The sequence below is a fragment of the Cyrtonyx montezumae genome, unplaced genomic scaffold (assembly GCF_038088225.1).
Source record: "Cyrtonyx montezumae isolate F1298 unplaced genomic scaffold, pur_monq_1.0 scaffold_18, whole genome shotgun sequence".
Taxonomy (NCBI): Eukaryota; Metazoa; Chordata; class Aves; order Galliformes; family Odontophoridae; genus Cyrtonyx; species Cyrtonyx montezumae.
This window is the reverse complement of record NW_027071914.1, coordinates 4,509,057-4,529,717: the sequence shown is the minus strand read 5'-3', so window position 1 is coordinate 4,529,717 and position 20,661 is coordinate 4,509,057. Positions and strand designations below refer to the sequence as shown.

The window sequence follows — 20,661 nt, the reverse complement described above, 5'->3', positions numbered from 1 at the left end:
GGAGGGGCGGGGCCGCGGGGGCGCCGGGTCCGGCCCGGGCGGCGGCGCGAGATCGGGGACGGGAGGGGCCGTGTTCCGCCGCCGCGCGTTCCGCGGGCTCGCCCGCGCGGCCCCGCCCAGCCCCGCCCCCCTCCCGGCCCCGCCCCCCCCCCCCTCTCCCCCGCCGCCGGGCCGGCGTGCGAGGAGCTGCCGCCGCCCGGGGCGCTTCTGCGTGCGGCCCCGCTCCGCACTGCTCCTCGGCGCCCGCCCGGTCCGGCCCTGCCCCGGGGCCGGGCGCTGCATGGGGCGGCGCTGGGGACGATGCCGCGGAAGGAGCTGCCGCTGCCCGCGGGCTGGGAGGAGGCGCGGGACTACGACGGGAAGGTGTACTACATCGACCACGGCAGCCGCACCACCAGCTGGATCGACCCCCGCGACAGGTGAGGGGCGCGGGGAAGCGGCCGCGCCGCGGAGCTCGACGCCCTGCCCCGACCTCCTCTGCGGGCCGGGCCCGCCCTCACCTGCGGCGCCGTTCCGCGGGCGGTGCCCCCACCGCCGCTCTCCTTCGGCCCCGGAGCAGCCGTACCTGCGCCTCGTCCCGCCTCGGTGCGCGGCCCCGGTGGGACGCGGGGATCGGTGCTTCCCGGGGCGCTCCGTTCGGCCGCCGCGTTCCCGAGGGGTCTTTTCCCGGCTGTAAAGAGCGAAGGAAGCGAGGCCCCGCGCTCGGGCTGCTTCCCGGCTGCTCTTTGTCCCGTGCTGCGGGAGCCCCGAGCCTTAGGGCGCTGCGGGAATCGCCGCGCGTCCCCACGTGCTGCGCTGCGCGGTCCCGTGTGGGGATCCCAGGCTGCCGTGTCGATGAGCTGGAAATCCCGTCCTCTGTGTGCACCGAACGGTTGCCGTGGGCACGCGTTCCCGACTTCCCCCCCGCGGAGTTAAGTATTCCCCGCGTCCCTTTGGTTTCCCTCCCCCCACCCGCTCTCTCAGCACCCGGCTCTTTGAGGGGCTCCCGCTGGGATGCCACCGCTGTGCCTTATCCCCAGCCCTACGGAGCTTCGGTTTGGTTGAAAGGAGGTGAGTCGTGCGGTTTTACGGGATTCTAAGGGGTGTTCTGCATTCCAGGAATAGTCCTTGTGTATCCCGGTGACACACGTGTAACCTGTTGGACTGCTGGAGATCTGGAACGCGCTTTAAACCGATGCTTCGCTGAAGTGATTAAAGGGCTGAGAGCACGTTTGTGCCGCAGTGTGGCTTTTAACCTTGATAAAAGTCGATGTGAGCGTAAATTGAGGGTGCTTTCTTAGCATCTTCACCAAAATAAAGTGAGAAATCTGTTAGGACTGACGGCAGCTTATTGCAGTCTGTGGTTGTGAGTCAGACAGAAGCAGCTGAAGGCTGCCTTATCCACCAGGACCGACTGCTCACTGCTGTTAAAGGAGAGCATTCAGCACCAATAGGCCCTATCACATGACGTGTTTGTTGTGCACATAGTAATGCACCTGAATACACATGGCCCTGACGAGCTTTTCTTCTGAGTCATCTTCCAGCAGTGCACTGGGAACACGAGGCTGTTAGGCACTCCTCCTGCCTCGGGACACCTGCAAGGTTGGAAGAGCTCCTTGGTCCACCTCTGAACAGCTTCACTGTAAAAACATTCATCCATCACCTGGGGGACCATGAGTTTGGGACATGTTCTGCTGTACTTGCAAGAAAAGGGTTCTCTTTCAGCTGGTTGCAGCTGTCTGTGAGCACCAGGTGGTGGGAGTTTCTGAGCAGCAGAGACATAACTGCCCCTGTGCTAGTGAGGTTGGGTTTAGTACTGCATACCTGATGTTGTATGTTCAGCTTCAGTATTTCTCTGCCCGGGAGTTGTCTGCAGCTGAGTGGTGGTTGTGCGTGTTTGCTGCAGAGCTCTGTGTTGTGCTTACATATGCTGTCTTTGAGCCAAGAAAAAGCAATAGTTGCTGGGATGCATGATTGTAAAACTACAGGCTTAAGGGACATGGAGCAAGGTTTATGTTAGAAGACTCCTTCTGAACCCAGTTGCCTCTCAGTGGTGCGGTCTCAGTGTGACTGTACCTTTATGATACCTGGTCGGTTTATTCATTGAGCAAGAACTGGTGGCTGAAGAAAGGGCACGCAAGTTTTAAACCTTCCCTAAGTCTTTCATTTCAGCTTAATTTAGTGGAAAAAGCCATGAGCAGGGATACCATCTAGCTTCAGGGCATTGGCTTGCCCATTGTTTTTGCAATAGCTGCTGGAGTCAGGTTTGCTCTTGGATTGGCACTGTGATCACTGAGCTTTGCTCCTCAGCTTTGCCTGCTCTCCTGTAGCTCGCTGCACCAGTTCTTCAGATGTGCTGTTGCTAAGAGGTGTCATTGCACTCCAGGTTGTTCAAAGTCACTGTGACCTGGAGCAAGTCCCCATCCTGCGGTGCTGAGCTGAGTGATGCTCTGACAGCTTGGCTGGGGCTGCTGCGTGCTGGAGTTTCCTCCTGCCATGTAGGGGTGTTCCAGGCACAGAGTCCTGTAACGTGGCCAGATGGAAAAAAGATCTTTTTTTTTCCTTTATAAAACAGGGTGCAGAAATAGCTGACTTCTTGTTGTAAGTTTGTCCTGTCTTAGGTAATTAAGGACTTGGATGCAGTGTGACCCAGGTGAATAGGTGACCCAGCCTTACTGAGCTGGGAGAAAAATCGCTTTGCTGTTTCTGATGATCTTCCAGGCATCCACCAGCACATGCTGGGTAAAGCATTCTGGAGTGCTGGTCAGCGAATGAGAGGTAAGAGTGTGTCTTGGAAACATCAGCCCCAGCACAGTGTGTCAAATGAGGCTTTCTGTCTCATCAGACACCTGGGTTAGAGGTAGGTGTTTGGATACCGGTGCGTCTGCTGTCCTCAGGTTCCCTACAGTGTGTAGGGGAACCTCTGATTTACCCCCAGACTGTCTTGGAAGAGGATTTCCCACCCTGAAGCTTCCTGGTAAACATGTCCCATTCTCTCTAGCTCTTGTATTCTCATGTGCCTGGTGTGTTGGTGTATGTGGGTTGTTCTGGCTGCTGTAGATGGAGCTGGCTGGCACACGGTCACAGTCACTGGGCTCCTGCTGAGGGTGGAAGATGTCAAAGCAGGAGCACTACTCAGGTCAGTGTGGGGAAACTACTGAACCACAGAGGGTGTTTGCATTCTTGGTGGGCAGTGGTGCCTCAGTTGGTGCCTTCATTTTTTGAAGGCTCTTGGTGATGTATAGGTTGGAGATACTAAAATAAAGCTCAGGTTCTGCAGCTGTTCCCTGAGACACCTTCCTGTTCCATACAGAGACTTCTTCCACTCTGAGCCTACAAAGCAGAGCTCTTGTAAAGGCAAGTAGGGGAGAGATTTGCCAGGTTTTGGGGACAGCCTATGTCAGTGGATGTGTTATTACATGGTGCATACTTTTTGCTCTTAAAGCTAGGGCCACCTGTTCAATTGTAAATAATGCTGGGATTTATTGAGCCCAAGGATCTTGATGAAGATGCTCTGACATGTTATGTATAGAGCATAATCATCTCACTGTGCCCCCCTCAAGCCTTCCTTCCAGGCTCTGTGAGGTGCTGCAGTGTGCTGTTATTCTTCTGTTGATGCTTCTCTTGCCCATCTGCTCTGCACACTTGGTCTCCAACCTTGCTGTATTAAAGAATCAAGTGTGAGCATCTTGCTAAAATGTCATGTGTAAGCATCCGCTACTTTGATTATTTGCCTTTACATTACATTCCCCAAAATAGCTGGTTCTTTTTTTATGAAGAACAGGCAGTTCATGTGTGACTGTTAAAGCCATTTTTGGTGAGCACACAACCAAGTGACAGAAGTGCAGTCTTTGTAGTTGCTTCAGATGCCGTCTTTGGGAGCAGGTGTGTTGATGTGTAGGATTTGTTCTGGCCTTAGGATTCTTTTTTCCACCACAGTAAGTGGAAGTTAATAAAGTGCTAATACATATGTTGCTCTAAAAGTGATGCCTTCTGTTTATTTCCATGGAAACTACCGAAGTTGCAAAGAGCAGAAGAACACTGTTTGATAGAGCAGGTTCTCAGCTTACAAACTGCTGTTCTGTCACACAGTCACCGCCGGTAGCTGTGCATTTTCAACAGCAACCAACAAGAGCCTGCATGCTGTGCTTGTAAATGTCTGCACCAGTGGAGGTGACCCGCAGTCAGCACAGCAGAAATGCAGCACCCACCCCTCACTGTGTTCATGTCCTCTGCTGGGTCTCCGTTGTTTAGGTCGAGCTTGATCTTCTGCTCTGCAAGGTCGCCTTGCTCGCAGGGAAGCCTTTAATTGCACATGAGCTTGTGAAGTCATGAAGCTGCCTCTGACTGGAGCTCACTTGACAAGGGGATCAGCAGCTTCCCCCCATGTAGATCATCTGGTTTCATAGTAAAGTAGTTGTACTGAGAAGCAGCTCATAAATCCTGAAGACATGTGGGTGGTTGTCCCCGTGCTGTTGGGCCGGGGCTCGGTGGCCCTGCTGATCAGGACAGCTGGAGCTGGAATTCTGTATCTGTGTGGAGAGCCTGATCCAGAAAGCACTGTGGCTGGTAAATGTCTCATTGTCTGGATTTGTTGAACAGAAACAGCTGATCCAGGTCCTGCAGTGCAGGAGCTGTGCTGGCACAGGTGGGCTGGGCAGGAGGTTGTGGTGGCTGTGGTCAGCTTGGGAGCGCTGCAAGGACGTGTTGGCAGCTGTGCTCTGGGTGGGCTGTGCCCAGAGCTGGGGGTGCCAGCTCTGCCCAGAGCTTCTGACTGTGTTCTCCGGGTAGTGCATGTTCCATAGCAGAGCGGGGGAGAACCACACAGTGTCCTGAAGCTGTCACCATCGCTTCCTTCACAGTGCATCTGTGGAAAGATGAGCTGGTGACAAGCTTAATGGTGTCTGAATCCGATTTGAATTCTTCTCGGTTGTGCAAGGAAATACACTGAAAGACCTGGGAAGATTGGTCCAAAGAATAACTGTTAATGGAACATCCTGAAGATGAACTGTTCTGGGAGCAGTGGGGGCTGGTCGTGTGGCTGACCTGCTGCCAGGCTCTCACCGCAGTGACTGAGGAGTCTGTTGGTAAATGATTGATTTGTGTCCCCTGTTTCAGCAGGTGATGGTGAGGTGCTGAGGCACTGCGCTCTTGTGGTGCTGCCCGTGGTACGGAGGTGCAGCTGGTGGTGCTCAGTGCCAGGGCTGGGGTGTCCTAGGCTTGGCATGGCACTCGGCTGTGCCAAGTTTGGGAGAATTTCACACCTTTGCCTTGGAAGGGGAGAGATGTGTGCGTCTGGGGACGGTCCTGCTCACGTTCCTCAGTGCTGTGGCTAGCTGCCTCAGCCTGGGTGCCCTGCTGGTGCCCCTGACAGGGCACGTGGTAGCTGAACAAGTGACCAAGGGCTGGTGGGTTGCCGGGGCTGGGGTGTGCAGGCTGCTGCTGCCACGTGTGTGTGTCTGGGAGCTGTGTAAATCAGCCACTTCCTCAGAGAGAAATACCTTCCCTACTGGCTGCTTGCCATTCATGATACCTGTTCAGTAAGGTTGTGTGCTTTGCTTGTGGTAATGAAAACTCAGCTGTAACTGCTCCAATAAAACCCAGAGTTCTCATTCACAGAGCCTGAGGTTACTGCTTCCCCCCCACTTTCAAGCTGCGTGCATAGATAATTGGCTGAGCAAACAACAGACAAAACTGTTCCCAGTAGAATAATAACCATTTTTCACTGCCACTCGTCTAGTCAAGTGACATCTGGAAGACTCTCCGGGTATTCACAGGAGGTTTGGTCTGCAGTGGGAAGATGCAGAGAAGCCAAGTCTTACAGCTGTCAGCGTTCTCCAGCTTTCTCGTGCTCTTGGATGTGTTCTGCTGGTTTGGTTTGCTCTGTTTGTCCTGGTACTTGCAGCTTTCACCCCACCTCTGTGTTTACCGACTGAAATGCCCTGCACATCTGAAAAACAGATGAATGATGTTCTCAATCTCATGGAAGTGCTGTGGGGATTAATTAGTTCTGATGAAGTGCTTTCTGGCTGAGATGTCAAGCTGATGTTTCAGGACTAATGGTATTGTTTAATGAATCTACTTAGTTCTCCTCAAATGTCTAATCACCGTTTTAGGAGAATTTACTCTGTGGAGGGAAGCTTTATTGATTTTAAAGTACCCAATAAACAGTATTGATTTGCAGGAGGCAGTCATTCATATCTGTTCCATGTATGGGAAAATTTCAGTGCCCTAAAGCTGAAACTGCTGCCTGCCTCACTGCTGCTCAGTGCAGGGGAAAGTCTTCAGCCAATTTTGCTTCTATAGTTCTAAAGATACATTTTGAACCTATTAGGATTTCTAAAGGCACGTGCATGTGTTGTGCTTCTTCATCTTATGTCACTGATCTGGAAGAACATCTTGAGAGTGCTGCTTCAGCAGCGTACGAAGGATAAGGTCTGTGCTTCAGCAGCGATGCTGCTCTCAGCAGCTGCTGGGGGGCTGCTGTTCAGGCAGGCTCTGGCTGCCCAGGTCCAGCCTTTGCTCACAGTGGTGCTGCTTTGGTTCCTTTAAATCTGTTAACACGGCTTTCTGGTGGCTATGTAGGACTTCAGCTGTTTTGTTGGGAAGACAAAGGCTATCCAGAGACTCTCCTTTGAAGATCGATTCAGGTTTCTTCTGAAATTCCTCAAAGTTCTCCACATCCAGCTGCCCCAAATAGCTTCTCAGTCAGCAGGGCAGTGAGCCAGGCTTGATGTTTGTCTTTTTTTATGTCAGCCCTATTTTGCACAATAGAAGATCTAAGCAGCAAAGGTAAAGCAATCTGTTGCCTTGAAAGGATGCTGACTTTGTAGTGGAAGCATAGGCAGAGCACTTTGGGCTGCCTAACCTCTCTGGAAGGAGGTTTTCCAGTATGATACAAGTAGGCAGATTTGTCTTCTTCTTTATTTTTACTGCTTTTTAAACTTTGAATATGTGAGCTTCAGGATTTGTCTTGAATCTGCCCTGTAAAATCTTCATGATGCCTTTCCAGATATTAATGGTTGTCATTCCTCTATTTTAGTTTGGACCTGACCCATTGCTGCCGCTGTGGTACTGTGTGATATGTGATCTGTCTGTTCTCAACTTGTGTTGGCTTTCCTCTAACCCACTGCTTTAAGTGTTTCAGCACCACTCCTTTCATGCTGTTTGCCTATCCCTCTGCTTTCTGCTCTTTCTCTGAAGTCGCTTGTAATGCCTAATAAACTGCAATTCCTTCAATCTGTGAAGCTGGGCCAGGAATGTGATACTGGGGCGATGTGAGCAATAACAAAACAAGCTGCCATTAGGGCTATAAGCCTCCTTGACCTTCTGGTAAGCAACTTTCAGGCTCCGAGCTCTCCTGTATCTTTGTCCTTGCTTCTCCTCCACTGCTTTGTGCTTTCTTTGTCTGCTGCTCCCCTCCTTTGTCCCAGTCTTTGGTTGCTGATAGGCTCTGATAGCAGGGTGTAGAGAGCAAAACTGAGACAGCATCAGATCGGAGAAGGTGTCCAAGGAGTGTGTGTTAATGGTGAAGCGCTTCTGACTAAAGGATGAGAAGTCAGTTTTGGGGTTTAATACTTAACAGCTCTTCCCAGTGCTCTTTTAAAGAACCTTCTGCAATCTTCCACCTTAACATTTTGTATTTGGTGTGTACTTCTGCTGAAGAGCAGCTGCACCTGGTGTGCTCTGCAGCACACTGCAGCTCTCGGCTTGGTTTGCATGATGATGGTTTGCTGTGTGGGCAGCTGAAACAGTCTGTAATTCTGAATAAAGGTAAATGTGTTGTCATAGGCCATCTGCTAATTCTTCAGAGAAGATCTGGTAGCTCTGCTAAATGGTTCTGCTACTTCATGCAACTGACACTCTAACAATTACATGTAGAAGGTATCTGCTGCTGTGGTCTGTCACTGCTTGATGCTAAGAGTGGCATGTTCTGAGCCAAAATACTTAAAGGCATGTAAGATCAGGCAAACAAACATAGTTGGGCATTACTTTCCACTTCCTCTCTAAGCTTCCCTTCACTTTTAGCGGAAGAATGAGTGGGGTGGTAGAGAGGGATAGCTTAGGATCCTGCCTTTATCATTCGCAGGAGTTGCATATGTGAAATCTATTTGCCAAGATCGATCTGCAGCTGAGCAGCTCACACATAGTGATATCTTCCATTCCAGCCAATGTTCTTTGTTGAATTTTCTCATATTTACTCTCTATTCCAGTAGGCTGTAGCTAATACCCTGACTGCATCCTGGTATATTTTCTGTCTGCTTCCCTGAGGCAGGATCCTGCAGCTTTGGATAGTGCTTCTCCTGTAGTTCTGATAGTTTTGTTGCCTGCCTCTTCAGTGACTTAGGTGGGCTGGCAGTCCTTGTTCCAGGTATGGTTACTATGGTTTTGGATTCAGGATGCTCTTTATGGTTCTTCCTGAGGATCTTTTCCTCTGTTCTTACTACCAGAGGAAGGCATGACTTCAGCTGAGCATGTTACATTTGGCAGTCTGGTTTATATGTGTGAACAGGCAGTGGTTATTTGGGGGCAGAAGGAACTTGTCATCTGTTGATCATGTTCTGCTGAGCTCCTATGGCTGCAGCATCAGCCCTTCTGCTCCTCGCAGTGTGGCTTTCCTTTGCAGAAGGGTGCTGTGACATGGGGGCTGCTCCTGCTTCCCAGGCAGAGACAAGTGATACCTAATCCTTGAAGGAGAAAGGGCAGCTCAGGTAGTTAACTTCTCAACTCTTAAGAGTTTTGCTGTGTAGTAACAGGAATAGAAACACTGCAAGTGCTGGTAATTCACACCCGTAATCATTCTGCTTGGAAGTCTGCTTGTGACGCTCAGTTCTGATGGAGTGTTGTATGTTGGCAAGTGCTTCTTTGCCAGCAGGTTTATTACTGAATGGATTTGCAATGAAATAAACTCAATTAAATCATTCCAACAAAGATCTTTGCTGAAATTACTTCACTGAAGAAGTTAGGCAGGTGTGTGGCAATGCCCTTCTGAAGGGTGATGCTGTTGAAGGCAGGCTGAAATGCTGCTTCGATCCTTCTGCTGTGTGAGTAGCCCAGGTGCCTGATGAAAAGTACAGGAGCAACGGAGTTACATCAGCAGCACAAGGGTTTTGAAGTAAGAGGTTCAGTATTTATGTTGCTTCCTAGATGCCCATGGAGGATTTACTTCCCTTTAGCTAGTATTTTTGCAGTCAAAAGCAAGCTATTGACCTGTCACTTCACACCTTTATTCCCTACTCAGATGGTCAGAATACTTCCTCCCCTCCCTCTGTCTGTTGTCATTCCTGTATTCTCTCACAAGTTGTGTACCACCTTTGCTTAGCTCTCTTAGGGCTGTGGTTAAAGGCTGTTTAAAGTCTTTCATACAGTATGCATTTTGCCTTATGGGTGGAGGAGATTTACAGAGTTGAAGAAGTAGGGGGAGAAATGCATTGTAGGCAATGGATGTCAAAAAATGCAAATTTGTTCAAGCACCTCCTTAAAAAGAAGGGAGGGTGGAATTGAAGAGTAAAACCTGTGTTTATATACATGTAGATGCTAGAGGCAAAGCAATCCATTCATAAATATACAATAGGATTTATATCATGGTGAGAAGTGCTGCATGCATATTCATGTGTCATTTGCAAATCCTTTAGTGATTAAATACTTTACTGCAAACTCTCTAGAACTAAATAACCTTCTCATTGAAATGAGATGTCCAAAAGCTCTAATGCTCCTCCAGCTGAGGTGAAAGGCTGAGTGGTGTAATAGATCTGATGCTCTAATTTTCACTCTATTAAGAGGGGTTTTTTGGTGTGCTTTTGTGTTATTTTATTGGGATAATCGTTAAGCCTTGAACAAAACATGCAAAGCAGAGAACTGCAAGAAGCATTATGAACCTTAACGTGCTAAGAAAGGCATGGAGACTTGTTAAGATGTTCTTCTCAACCGATTTTAATGACAAATATAATTATCTAAACTTTCATATCTAGTGTATAAAGATGGAGGCAGATGAGTGGTGTAGTTTGAGGAGTGCTGATGCTGGATAGATGTAGCCTTTGTACAAGTGGACTGCCTTTAAGGGATGTACCTTGCATATTCATGTAAGATATACACAAAATAAATGCTTTCTGTTGCTGATGCTTTTGGTTTTTCAGACCCCCAAAGCATTGCAGACTAAGCATTCAACTTCTGAAATGAGTGGGAGGAAGATACTGCTGTAGAGAAGCTGATGCCTATGGTTTGGTTGCTACAAGCAAGGAGCACCATGTGGCAACGTAGAACTGCTGGGTAAGGGAGTGATGTGGCAGGCTTACCCTGCCCTTCTAGCTTCCCACTGAGTGGTACCATGCAAGTAGAAGAGCAACAGATAGAAAGACTTCATGCTGAAAAACTGGAGATCAGCGTCTGCTTCTAGTGCTTGCACTGACAGGAGGAAGCTGAGGGCCTGTTGTGATTTGGGTGCATGCTGTGTGCCTGCTTTCCCCTTGCCCAGAGTCCTGCCACCACTGGAAGGGTGGCCTGTGAGGGCACAGCTTGGCTGTGCAGCAGGATTGTGATGTGAATGTGTTGGATTGCTGGGGCAGAACATGTTCCTGGCCTGCTGTGGTCAGCTCCCCAGGCTCCATGTTTACTTCTTGTGTGTTGCTCACTGCACCCTTTCCTGGAGCTCCTGATGGCTCATCTTGGAACTTTGTCTCCTTATCAGTGTTTCAGCCCTTTCTCCTTTGCTCTTTAGTTCTGCATTAGGGAGTACATGCAGTGCATCCATGCTGGATGGGAAAAGCCAGCAGAGTTCCTGTGTTCTTCCCTTCCCACTGACAGTAGTTCTTTCTTGAAAGCTGTGTTGTCTAATTTAACTTTCCTGCTCCTGTTCTATTACAGCCTGCTTTTGGGATGCCTTGACTCTGCTGAACAAGAAAACAGGGCAATGCACTCAACTCACTGAGGACCATGTATTCATTTTTCTGTCTTGTACAGCTGTAGCAAATTGCCCTTTTAGTCCTGTTTGCTTGTTTTCTTAGCCAGTCACAGGTAGGTTCTCTTGCTCGGTGCTCAGAGAAGTTCCCCTTGCTGTCTTGTGCTGTGAGTAAGGAGGCAGACAGCAGAGGTGATGTCCCTTTTGTGTCTGGAGGCCCTGCTGTACAAAGCTGTACTCAGTTTGAAATAAGGTTTCTAGGTAACTGAAAAGTTGTTGCATTTACAATGAGCGCTGAGAATTCGTTACCGTCTGCCATGTCAGAGCATCACTGCATCCGAGCTGGTGACTGGACACGCAGGGGACCAAGATACAACAGTCTGTACTTGAAGAGCATGAAGTCCTTTGTTTAGCATCATAGAAAGGACAAAACTGGGGTAAACAAATCTGGTCTTCCTGAGACTGAATCCTAAGGGGTGACTTGTTGACTTTACAAGGTGGGCACTTAGTCCATCAAGCAGTTTGGGTACAGGTAGGAGAATGGCTGATGTGTGAAGAAATGCAGCACTTCTTGTTGCTGTGAGGCTCTAGGTGATGTTTTTCTGAGAATATTTTTATTGTATGTTAGCGTGGAAGAGTGGAGAGGATTCATTTATTAACAAATCTCACTTTTTCCTTTAGTGACCACTGCTCCTTGCTTTACTCCTGACATCTTTGTGTTAGGCTCTAATCTCACTTGCTGTCTGCATCATTCTATTGAGTAGATATGGGATGGGATGTGAGTTAGATTGTTTTCCTTCTATCTTGACAGCAGTGCTTGCCTCTGGATTCATCTCAAGAGTGCAGCAGACCATAGCTTTCACTGTGCTGGCCACTTGTGCACCTGCTTGTGGAAAGGCTGAACATCTTTTCTCCAGAGCCTGTCATGTCTGTGGGGCATCATGGCCTCCTGCCCCTCTACTGCTGGGGCCTGGGAGGTGCGAGTCTGTCACCCTGCTGTGCTCTGTGCTTTCAGGGCTCCATTTCTGCTGCTGCAGTAACTGGGGTGGCACAGGGCTGGGCTCTGCAGCAGCAACCTGCTGGGTGGCAGCAGCCTTCCTGCACAGCATGCTTCCTTGGGAAGCCGCGGCACCACGGGCAGCAGTGTCGCTTCTGGTTTGCCTTTCAGAGCAGACAGCTTAAATATCTGAGATGGCTGCTTTCTTAGTGCTGTGCTGTGGGCTGTAATTCCATCTGCTCTGACACTGTGAAGGTGACACCTGACGGGATGCTGGCTTCTTTCTGGACGTCCTTCCTGGATCTGCTGCGTGCAGATCTGGAGGGCACCGGTTCTGCGTGTTGGCTGGACTCAGTGCTGCTGCTTGGGAACTCAGCAAACCAGTTCAGAGGAAAAAAGTTGTTAGGATTTCAGAGTGACTTCATTCATCCTGGGCACTGCAGTCTCTGCAATATCACTGTCCTTTGTCTTCTCGGGTGTGGAACAGCAGAAGCATGCGTTTCTGCCATTGATTTAGCAATTATTAAAAGGACATTGAATAAAGGACACGATTAATGGAAGAAAAGAGGAGTGCCCAAAGACCTCTGCCGGTAAGGTCTGTGTTTTTGCATTCATCACTGATTTTTGGTTCTCTCAATCAGTTTGTAGGTTTGCTTAGAGATGGTAGGCAAGGTTAGCGGGAGCATTTGATTTGCTGGAGAATTTCAGCTTGCTCTTCGTAGACTAGCTGGACTAAGAATGATAATTCTTTTAGCTTAATTGATTGAAGTAAATTAATGATACATATAGATAAGTGTGTGTTGATGGTGTAGGTGTTTGGGTGATGCATTAGAACTAAATGCTGAAAAAATAACTGGCATGGGAGTCGTGGCTTGCTCTGATGCTGAAGGACTGGGCTGAGCTGTGTGCTTACCACACCAGGAGCCCTGCAACCACCGTGTGGGCTGCTCTTGGTGACCCAGGGAGAAGTCTTGTGCATGAGTATAACATAAGGTGTAGGGATATGAAGGAAAGGAGCGTCCGTAGGATGGAGCTGCGCTGTGGGGGTGAGGCAAACTGGCTGGGGGGATAGAGCTCACTTAGAGGTATATGTCAGGTGCTTGAAGATCTGAGAAGGTGAGGTGAGATCCCTTTGCAAAAGTTCCTTTACAGATTAGAAATGCTAGAAACAACATCTAATCCACAGAAAACATAGCTGTTGCTATTTGGTTTTGCATGGACTACACTCTGATGCTTTGCTAATGAGCAAAGGAGTGAAATGAGAATCAAACCGAAGCGCTGAATAATGCACACAGACATGCTCTATGCCACTTCCCATTGACTGTGACAATTAGCTGGAAGTGGGAGTGGGCATCTGCCCCGCAGATCCAGCACTGTGCTGTGGGATGTACGGCTGCAGGCCCCTGTCCTGGGCTCGCTGGGGACCCAGTCAGGCTCCTGTAAATGAAAGCCAAGTAACTGAAGGGCAGAAACGTGCCCACTGAGACTGGCATACTCTGCTGTTAGGCATCTGGTGCCTATGAATGGGGGGGATTGCTGTCAGCTGAGGAGTGGCTGCTGCCATAGGAACGGGTCTGTAAGCCCACGGGGGGAGGGGCTTCAGTGTTCATCTCTGGGATCACCCACACTACACCACCTGGCTTTTCCCAACTCTCCAGCACTTCTATAGCACAAGAAAAGAACATGGCTTAAACATTGTGCTGCATTCTGTTCTCGAATGGGGCGGGTGGGGGGGAGGGGAAGGGAGTAGGGGTTCCCAGCATTGGGAAAGCTAGATGTGCAGCTGGGTCACATGCAACCAGTCAGGCTCTGGGGCAGCCCAGCTTTGCATTCAGATAGGCTGGCCAGCGAGCTGCAGACATTCCAGATAGTTGTGTTCGTTCTGCCTGTATCTAGGCACATGGTCACAAAGAGCAAGATGCGTGCAGTGAAGTATAAATCCCGTGCTCTAATGACTCAGAGCACTGTGGTGCATGCATACATGCCTAACAGCTTGTATAATTAGCTTGCCCTGTGAGTGGGCAGCACTTACGGGTTTGGTTTTTTTAGGAGTTACCTAGGCATCCTGCCTGGCACAAGGAGGGCTTGCGGTCCTGCTGTGTGTGCAGGGATGAGTGCTGGGCAGAGGGGTTTGCCCTGTAGCAGGGTGCTGCAGCCATTCGCTCTCAGGAGAAAGGGCTATGGTTAGAAAGGTGTTTCTGAGGAAAGGGAGCCAGCTGACAAGGCAGGGTGTGCTGGTGTGGAGGAATGTGACAGGTTGTGCTGGTACCCAGGAGACATGCGGGGTGGGAACGTGCTGTGGCTGTGGGCTGCATGCCTGGGATTTCATCGGAGCTGGGAGGGAAGCAAACATGACCTTGAAAATCCTTATCGAGATGAAAAGGTGCAGCCAACGAGCGCATTCTTTGCCGGCCATGTGTACTGAGCTGCTTGGCTGCACAGGGCTGCAACAAAACGGCTCCTTGTGTCCTGCAGCACATCACTGCTGGGAGCACAGCTGTCCCTGCAGCTCAGCTGGCTCCTGCTGGTGTGCAGAGGTCTGGGGGACCTGCTGCTAAAGCTGACAACTTCTGTGCTCTTTGCTTATAAGTAATAATGAGTACAGAGGCATTAGCAAGGCTGGGTCTGGCAGCTGGAGTAGGTAGGTCACTTGGGAGGACCAACTTTAATTACAACGCTGTGGCAGATGAAGTGCATGCAAGAGCTGTGTTCCCAGCATCCTGGTGAGCAGCCAGACAGCTTCTCACAAGCAGCAAGGGCTGCACTTTCCTCCGTAGGGCCTTTGCTGTTCCTGGTGTGTAGCTGACTGCTGAGAGTCCCTGTAACTTGGCAGTGAATTGGCTCTCATTAAAATCCAGATACTCTTCTGTGTTACTTACTGACTGGGAGCAACTTACAGGAGGGTATGACAAGGGAGCTGCAGGAAGGAGCCAGAGCCAAGGGCTGAGCATGTGGGTTGGAAGGTGGGAGAACTGCTTTTCATGGCAGCAGCTATTTGCCTGGCTCAGTTGCCAATATATTTGTGCTGTAGATTCTCCCTCCTTCCCCTCTACCAGCATGTGTTCTTGTACAGTCATAATGGGGTGCTTGGTTAAAGAAATGGCGTTGCCTGAGAAAAAACAGATTCTTTTCTGAAATGCTTTTTTGTTGAATTTAATCCTGAAGCACATCTCAGAAAAGTACATAGCTTCACAGTACAGTAAAGCAAGTCTTGTAGTACAAAAAAGAAATTGACACTTCTTACTATGAGTACATGCTAGGTAATGACAAATGCTCCATGTCTGTGACTTTGGCTTTTCCAGAGCTGAGGCTGCTGCAACTTTGGGAGCAGGTACTTAGACTCAATTTGTTTCCTCTACGGGGATGGAGTAGTAACATCTTTCTTCAGTCTATGTGAACTTCTGTGCTGCTTATCTTCCATTAAAGGAATTGAGGTGTTTGCTATTGTCTTAGATAACTTGTTTACAAATGCTTCTCTTACTATGTTTGTTCAGAAATCTTTTCTCACTTTCCATTTTAAAGACTTGATGTGTGCTAATGATCTTAAGAAGTCTATTTTCAGCTGGTACTGAGAAGTGTGGCCTCTGCTCAGGCCACTGGAGATAGACTTGCTCCAGCTGGTTAACCACCAGTTAGCAGACAGGATCTTGGTAATGAGAGTAGGAAGCTAACACTTGGTAGAAGTGTTCTGTTTAAAAAGAAAATATTAATGTGGGAAATAAATGTCAGTGCTGTTGAGTGGTGGGGGCACTGCCTTCCCTTCAGGAGGTCAGATGCAGCAGATTAAAAGAAATGAAAATAATACCAGGTTGCACGGTCTCACAAATATCTGCAGTACTGCAGGGCAGCCAGATGGCATGGGAAAATTAACTCTGGATAGATGCTACCTATGTTTTGGGTGCAGATACATTGTACCTTCTCTCCAGTGTATATCTCAGTTTCTACTTCCCCTTCTGAGCAGCTTGTAGTTACACACAGGGCACTAGCACTGCTTTTTATCGTGGTGTATGAGCAGTGATGTGCTTACGTGGTAGCATGGGTGTGCTCCGTGCACAGCCACGGGATGGAGTGTGAGCAGCTGTGATGAAGCATCTGTGCTGTCTTCACTTGCTGATAAGAAAAGCAGTGGATTTCTGAGGAATAGATAAAAAAAAAAAGTTTTGATTGTTGATAGCTTTGTGGAGTCCAGTTGGAGACTAGGCACTTAAAAATTAATAAACTTGAATCCATTTCATTAGGCTTAAACTTCATTAATTGCTGTAGGCCAAAGCATGCAGCATTCTCATTTCTGCAGCAAAATAACTGTGTCAGTTTCCAATAGCAAACAGATGACAATTTAACACCCACGTGTGCACACGCATACACACTTTAAAGATACCACCTTGCATTTTTGGCACCCGTTTGCACTTTGTCATGATCTAGTTTATTGCTTGCACTCAACTGCTGAGCCTTTCTATTCCCATCCTCTTTGAACAAATGATACAGATTATGAGCACAACTCTATGGATTTAAAGAGCCTCAGATAATGCTCCCTGCAACAACATTTGAGTTGGAAATGGTTTGGGGAAATGTAATTTTCATAAGAAGATTTTCCTTGAATTCTGAAGAAATGACATATGTTGCTTCTGTGATCCGTCTTAAAATACTCCAAATGTTGAATGAGAATAGACTGCTTATCCTAGTCAGGAGACAAGGTGCAATTCAAAACATAGTGAAATTTGTACTGAATTCAGGAATATTGTCTCCTTTCTCAGTCTCGACACCAATCCAGAAAACTGTGGTTCTTTTGACAAGTCTCAAACATATGCAGTGCCCTTGGCCACTGTCCTGCTCCTGTTTGTCTGAGCTATGGTTTCCAGGTCTCAGGCCTGTGCACCAGGACTTGATTTTTCCTTCTTGTGCCATGTGGAATGTGGGGCAGAAGGATGGTGGGAGGCTTTCAAGGTGTGTGAGAGGTGGGGAGGGTGAATGCAAGGAGCATTCTAGTTTCTGTCTTAACACAGTCCTAATCTGTTGACAAAATTGATAGTGGGTCATTCAGAATTAATGATAAGAGTAAGTCAATTCAACTCACTTGGTAACGCAAACCTCACTTTGGCTGTCGTCAGATGAGCAGGTGAGCTTCAGTAGCTGTTAATTTGTATTGAGTTAACTGCAGCAGATGTAGAGCTGTGTTTTAGGCTTTGTTCTATTCAGGCTGTAAATGCAGCTTGGAGTTGTTTCTTTCTGCTTCTTAGTGGGCGTTACTACTTGGTAGATGTTTCTGTGTTCCCTAGGATAAAAAGGGTGATAAATCTGATCTTACCCTGATGCTTTTTATCTTAGGCTTCTTATTCATCCCCTGAAGCATTACTCTCCCACGTTAGTGTCAGACATCCCCTCTTCTTTGACATTTCTGCTTATTACTTAAAAACAGTATGACTTTACAGGAGTCAAGAAGGAATTGCATCAGCACCAGTAGCAGCAGTAGTAGATAGGAAAGCGGATACTGTGAATTCCAGTCGCTTACATGCCTTAGCAGTTGCACGCTAGGGCCAAAAGCTCCGTAACTAGGTTTTCTATGGCACAAAATAGAGTTGCCCTGTGGTGTTCTTGTCCAAGGGCTGTCCTCAGCTTGGACCTGCAGAGGGCTGGGAGAGGACTTCAGGCTCCTGCCAGTGCCTCTTTTTTTTTCCTGATCTTGGGATCACAGAAGGTGGGGGTGTAGGCACATCTGGATTTAAACAAACTAAGCTGTTCCTTTGTGAAAGCAGCTGAACCAGTGCTGCACTGATGTTTTCAGGGCCGTACTGTCTGAGGCTGCGCTGGGGCCTGAAGCTCGTGGGCTGGGGCAGTTGTGAGAATGGCTACTTGGGTGAGAAATTTTGGGAACTGAGAGTGCTTGAGTGCTCCATGTGTAATATGGTAGGCAATATTCCATTTGATCTTAGTATGGCTGAAACATTCTGTTTTTCCTTGAAGCTTCTGCCAGTTCAAATCTAGCTGCATCAGTGCTTTTCCTTTTTTGACATGATAAGAAAGTTACCAGTAACACAACTTAACTTAAAAAGTAACTTCTTGAAGAAATATTCCAGGAAGCTCTACAGTAATGCTCTTAGCATTTTTTTATGTGGACCTGTTGAAGTAGTTTTGGCTTGTCCCCCCTTGAGCAGCATGGCATGTTATTGCAGTTTGCAAGGCAATGTTTATGCTTAACTACTGATGCCTTTCCAATCACAATATTCTTGTTCTTAAGTGTTTTCCACTGCTCAAAGACCATCCTGACCAAACCTCTGATTCTTAGAGGCAAACAGAAATAGGGAGGCTCCCATCTGGCACTGCTGAGGTCATGGAGATGTTAAAGGAGCCCCTAGGTCTTTGGGGTTGATAGGATCCTTGAAGAGTTCAGGTTTTGAATTGCCACATAGATGCTGCCTGAAGTGAGAATTCAGAGTGTCTTCCACAGTCATACTGCAGGGTGAAATGCAAACCACTTCCAAATGGGCAGCCTGTGCCTACCCTGCTGCTGCTTACTGAGTTCTGAGTGCTTACTGCCATCTCTGGCATAATAACTTCCTGAATGCTGGGCTGAAGGAATTGTTCAGTGTTTTCCACATTGCCAAAGTCTTAAATATTATCTTTTTTTTTTTTCTGACAGTAGCTATTGGTTCCCTGCTTTAAGAGCTTGGGGAGGAAGGGTGTCCTATACTCCTCTTTATCTTTTAGGCATCTTGCCCATGTAAACTGTTGCTGCCCACGCTCTGTAGGCAGCCTTTCAAAGGAGTGCAAGGCTGCAAGAACCGAGACAAACCTTCCAGTTCCTAATCTCCAAAATATGTCAAGGAACTAGTCTAACTACTTACTCTGGATACTTAGTAGACAATTTACCCCTTGCTGTGAAGAGAAGAGTCCGTTTCCTCCAGGGCAGTCAAAATTCTGAGTGAAAGGGAGACCTGGCTTGATTTTAATTAATCTATTCAGGCTTTGCAGGAGGCAGGGCTGCTTCTGATCTTGGAAGAACTGAAGTCGAACTCCTTTTGGGGGAAAAAACTTACAAGAAAAACCAAAGATGCTTGAACGACTCACACGGTTAGATTCAAACTCTTGCATGCTTTCTGTCTGGTAGTGCTGCACTGCTCTCAGAGTTGTACCTTACTCTTTTATATCTTTTCTGCTTAATCAGTTCTGGAAAGCATGCAGGATATAGAGGCTGGCAGGCAAGTTAATGTTGTGAGAAGCCCTAACTCCTATTTCCTGACTTTTAACCTTGAACTATCTCAGGAATTTTGCATTTGAGTGATTAAGAGTGTATGACTGACCTCCTGCCTTTCTCCTGCTAGCAGAGCCAGTTCGTTAATCTCTAGGAATGATCTAAGACCTGTAAGTGGTTTTTGATAGTCTTTTCCACACAAATACCTTAGTAGTTTTCTGTTTCCAAAGGTGAATAATCTGTGTGGAGAAGAAATGCATGGGCAAGTACTGTCACTGCGCAAAAGCAGGACTTGCATGGCTTTTTCAGAAATGGGTGGAATGAGCAAGCAACTTTGAAGCAGTAGACTGATACATACTAGGATGCTTGTTGAGACTGGAGGGGTGTTAAATTGTGCAACGTATAGCTCTATGCTTCCATTAATCTGTTTGAGTAATGTAAATCTAATATTACTACTGAATGTATAAATGTATTTCATGGATAGAATGGCTTGGGTTGGAAAGGACCTCAAAGACTGCGTTGCTTCAGCCCTCATTTATTTGGAATGCTTTAAATACTGGGTGTAGCCTGATTCCTGGAGTCCTTGCAAGTCCTTGGTGCTTTGTATGCTGCCCAGCTAGATGCTAACACAGCTGATTTGAATTTGAAAGCTAGCAATTTAGATACAACTCAAGTTCACCTTAATGAGATATTTTGGGGTATTCTCCGGTCTTGTTCTAAGAGTAGGAGAGACCATAGCTGAATTCTGGGCTGTCAGTGAAACTGTTTAAAATGGAGATACTTTGGGAAATAAGCTGCTTCCAGAGGTGACCCAGTGCATGGAGGTCAGGAAGAGACAGGCTGAAATAAGTCCTTGGGAGGCTGTGAAGATGCTTGAATAACCATGATAACAGAGGAAATCCTTCTGAAAAGGACTCAGCCTTCAGTCTGTTGTTTGTTGCCACTGAAATGACATCTCTTCTGGGTAGTCAGTCAGCTGGGGGGACTAAGCCTTTGTGTTAATCTTGTAATAACATCAGGCATCTAAGATTGGGTAGAACTAATAATGTCTTAAAATTAGTGGTTGCTTCTTCAAGGTAGCTCACTGTTCCCTGGGAAGCACTTCGTTGTTTGCAATTCTTAATATTTTTTGGTGGCTCTCAGTGTCTTCTTTCTGCTCCCTGGGTTAGGGAAGCTTCCCATGCTAAAAATGTCAGTGCTGGAAGCTGAGGGTTGCAGCAGCCCAGGGCTGCCTGTTGTCACATCTCGTGGGCTGGCTGTCAGGGGTGAGCTGTTCACAACACGCTTCCCTGCATTGCAGCTGGAGCAAAGTGCAAGGGAGTGTTTCACAGTACTTGGGGTGGCAGGTGAGGAAAGCTTTCCCAGCAAGATCCCAAAACAGCCTCCCAGCACCACACCTTTGGCCTCCAAAGGTAATCTTCTCTGCAGCTAGAGGAGATGCTCCAAGGGAAAACTGAGTTACTATAGAGATGAATAACCCAGTGTGTTTGAGGGCTGGATTGCAGATTTGAGTAATAAATGTGTGGGAGTATATTTTTAAAAGCTCTTGTAAGGAGTAGATTGCTCCAGTCCTAGAAAACTTGTCAGAAATGTGACAGA

At 47.9% G+C, this 20,661-nt stretch overlaps 1 protein-coding gene across 1 annotated transcript in view; it reads left to right on the top strand.

The window, feature by feature from the left end:
* Positions 1–232: 232 nt before the first annotated feature.
* WWC1 (WW and C2 domain containing 1) overlaps positions 233–20,661 on the top strand; it is a 63,702-nt gene continuing 43,273 nt past the window's right edge. Inside the window, exon 1 of the mRNA XM_065734487.1 lies at positions 233–419. Coding sequence (XP_065590559.1) covers positions 301–419 — 119 coding nt within the window. The 5' untranslated portion in view covers positions 233–300. The remainder of the gene's footprint in view (positions 420–20,661) is intronic.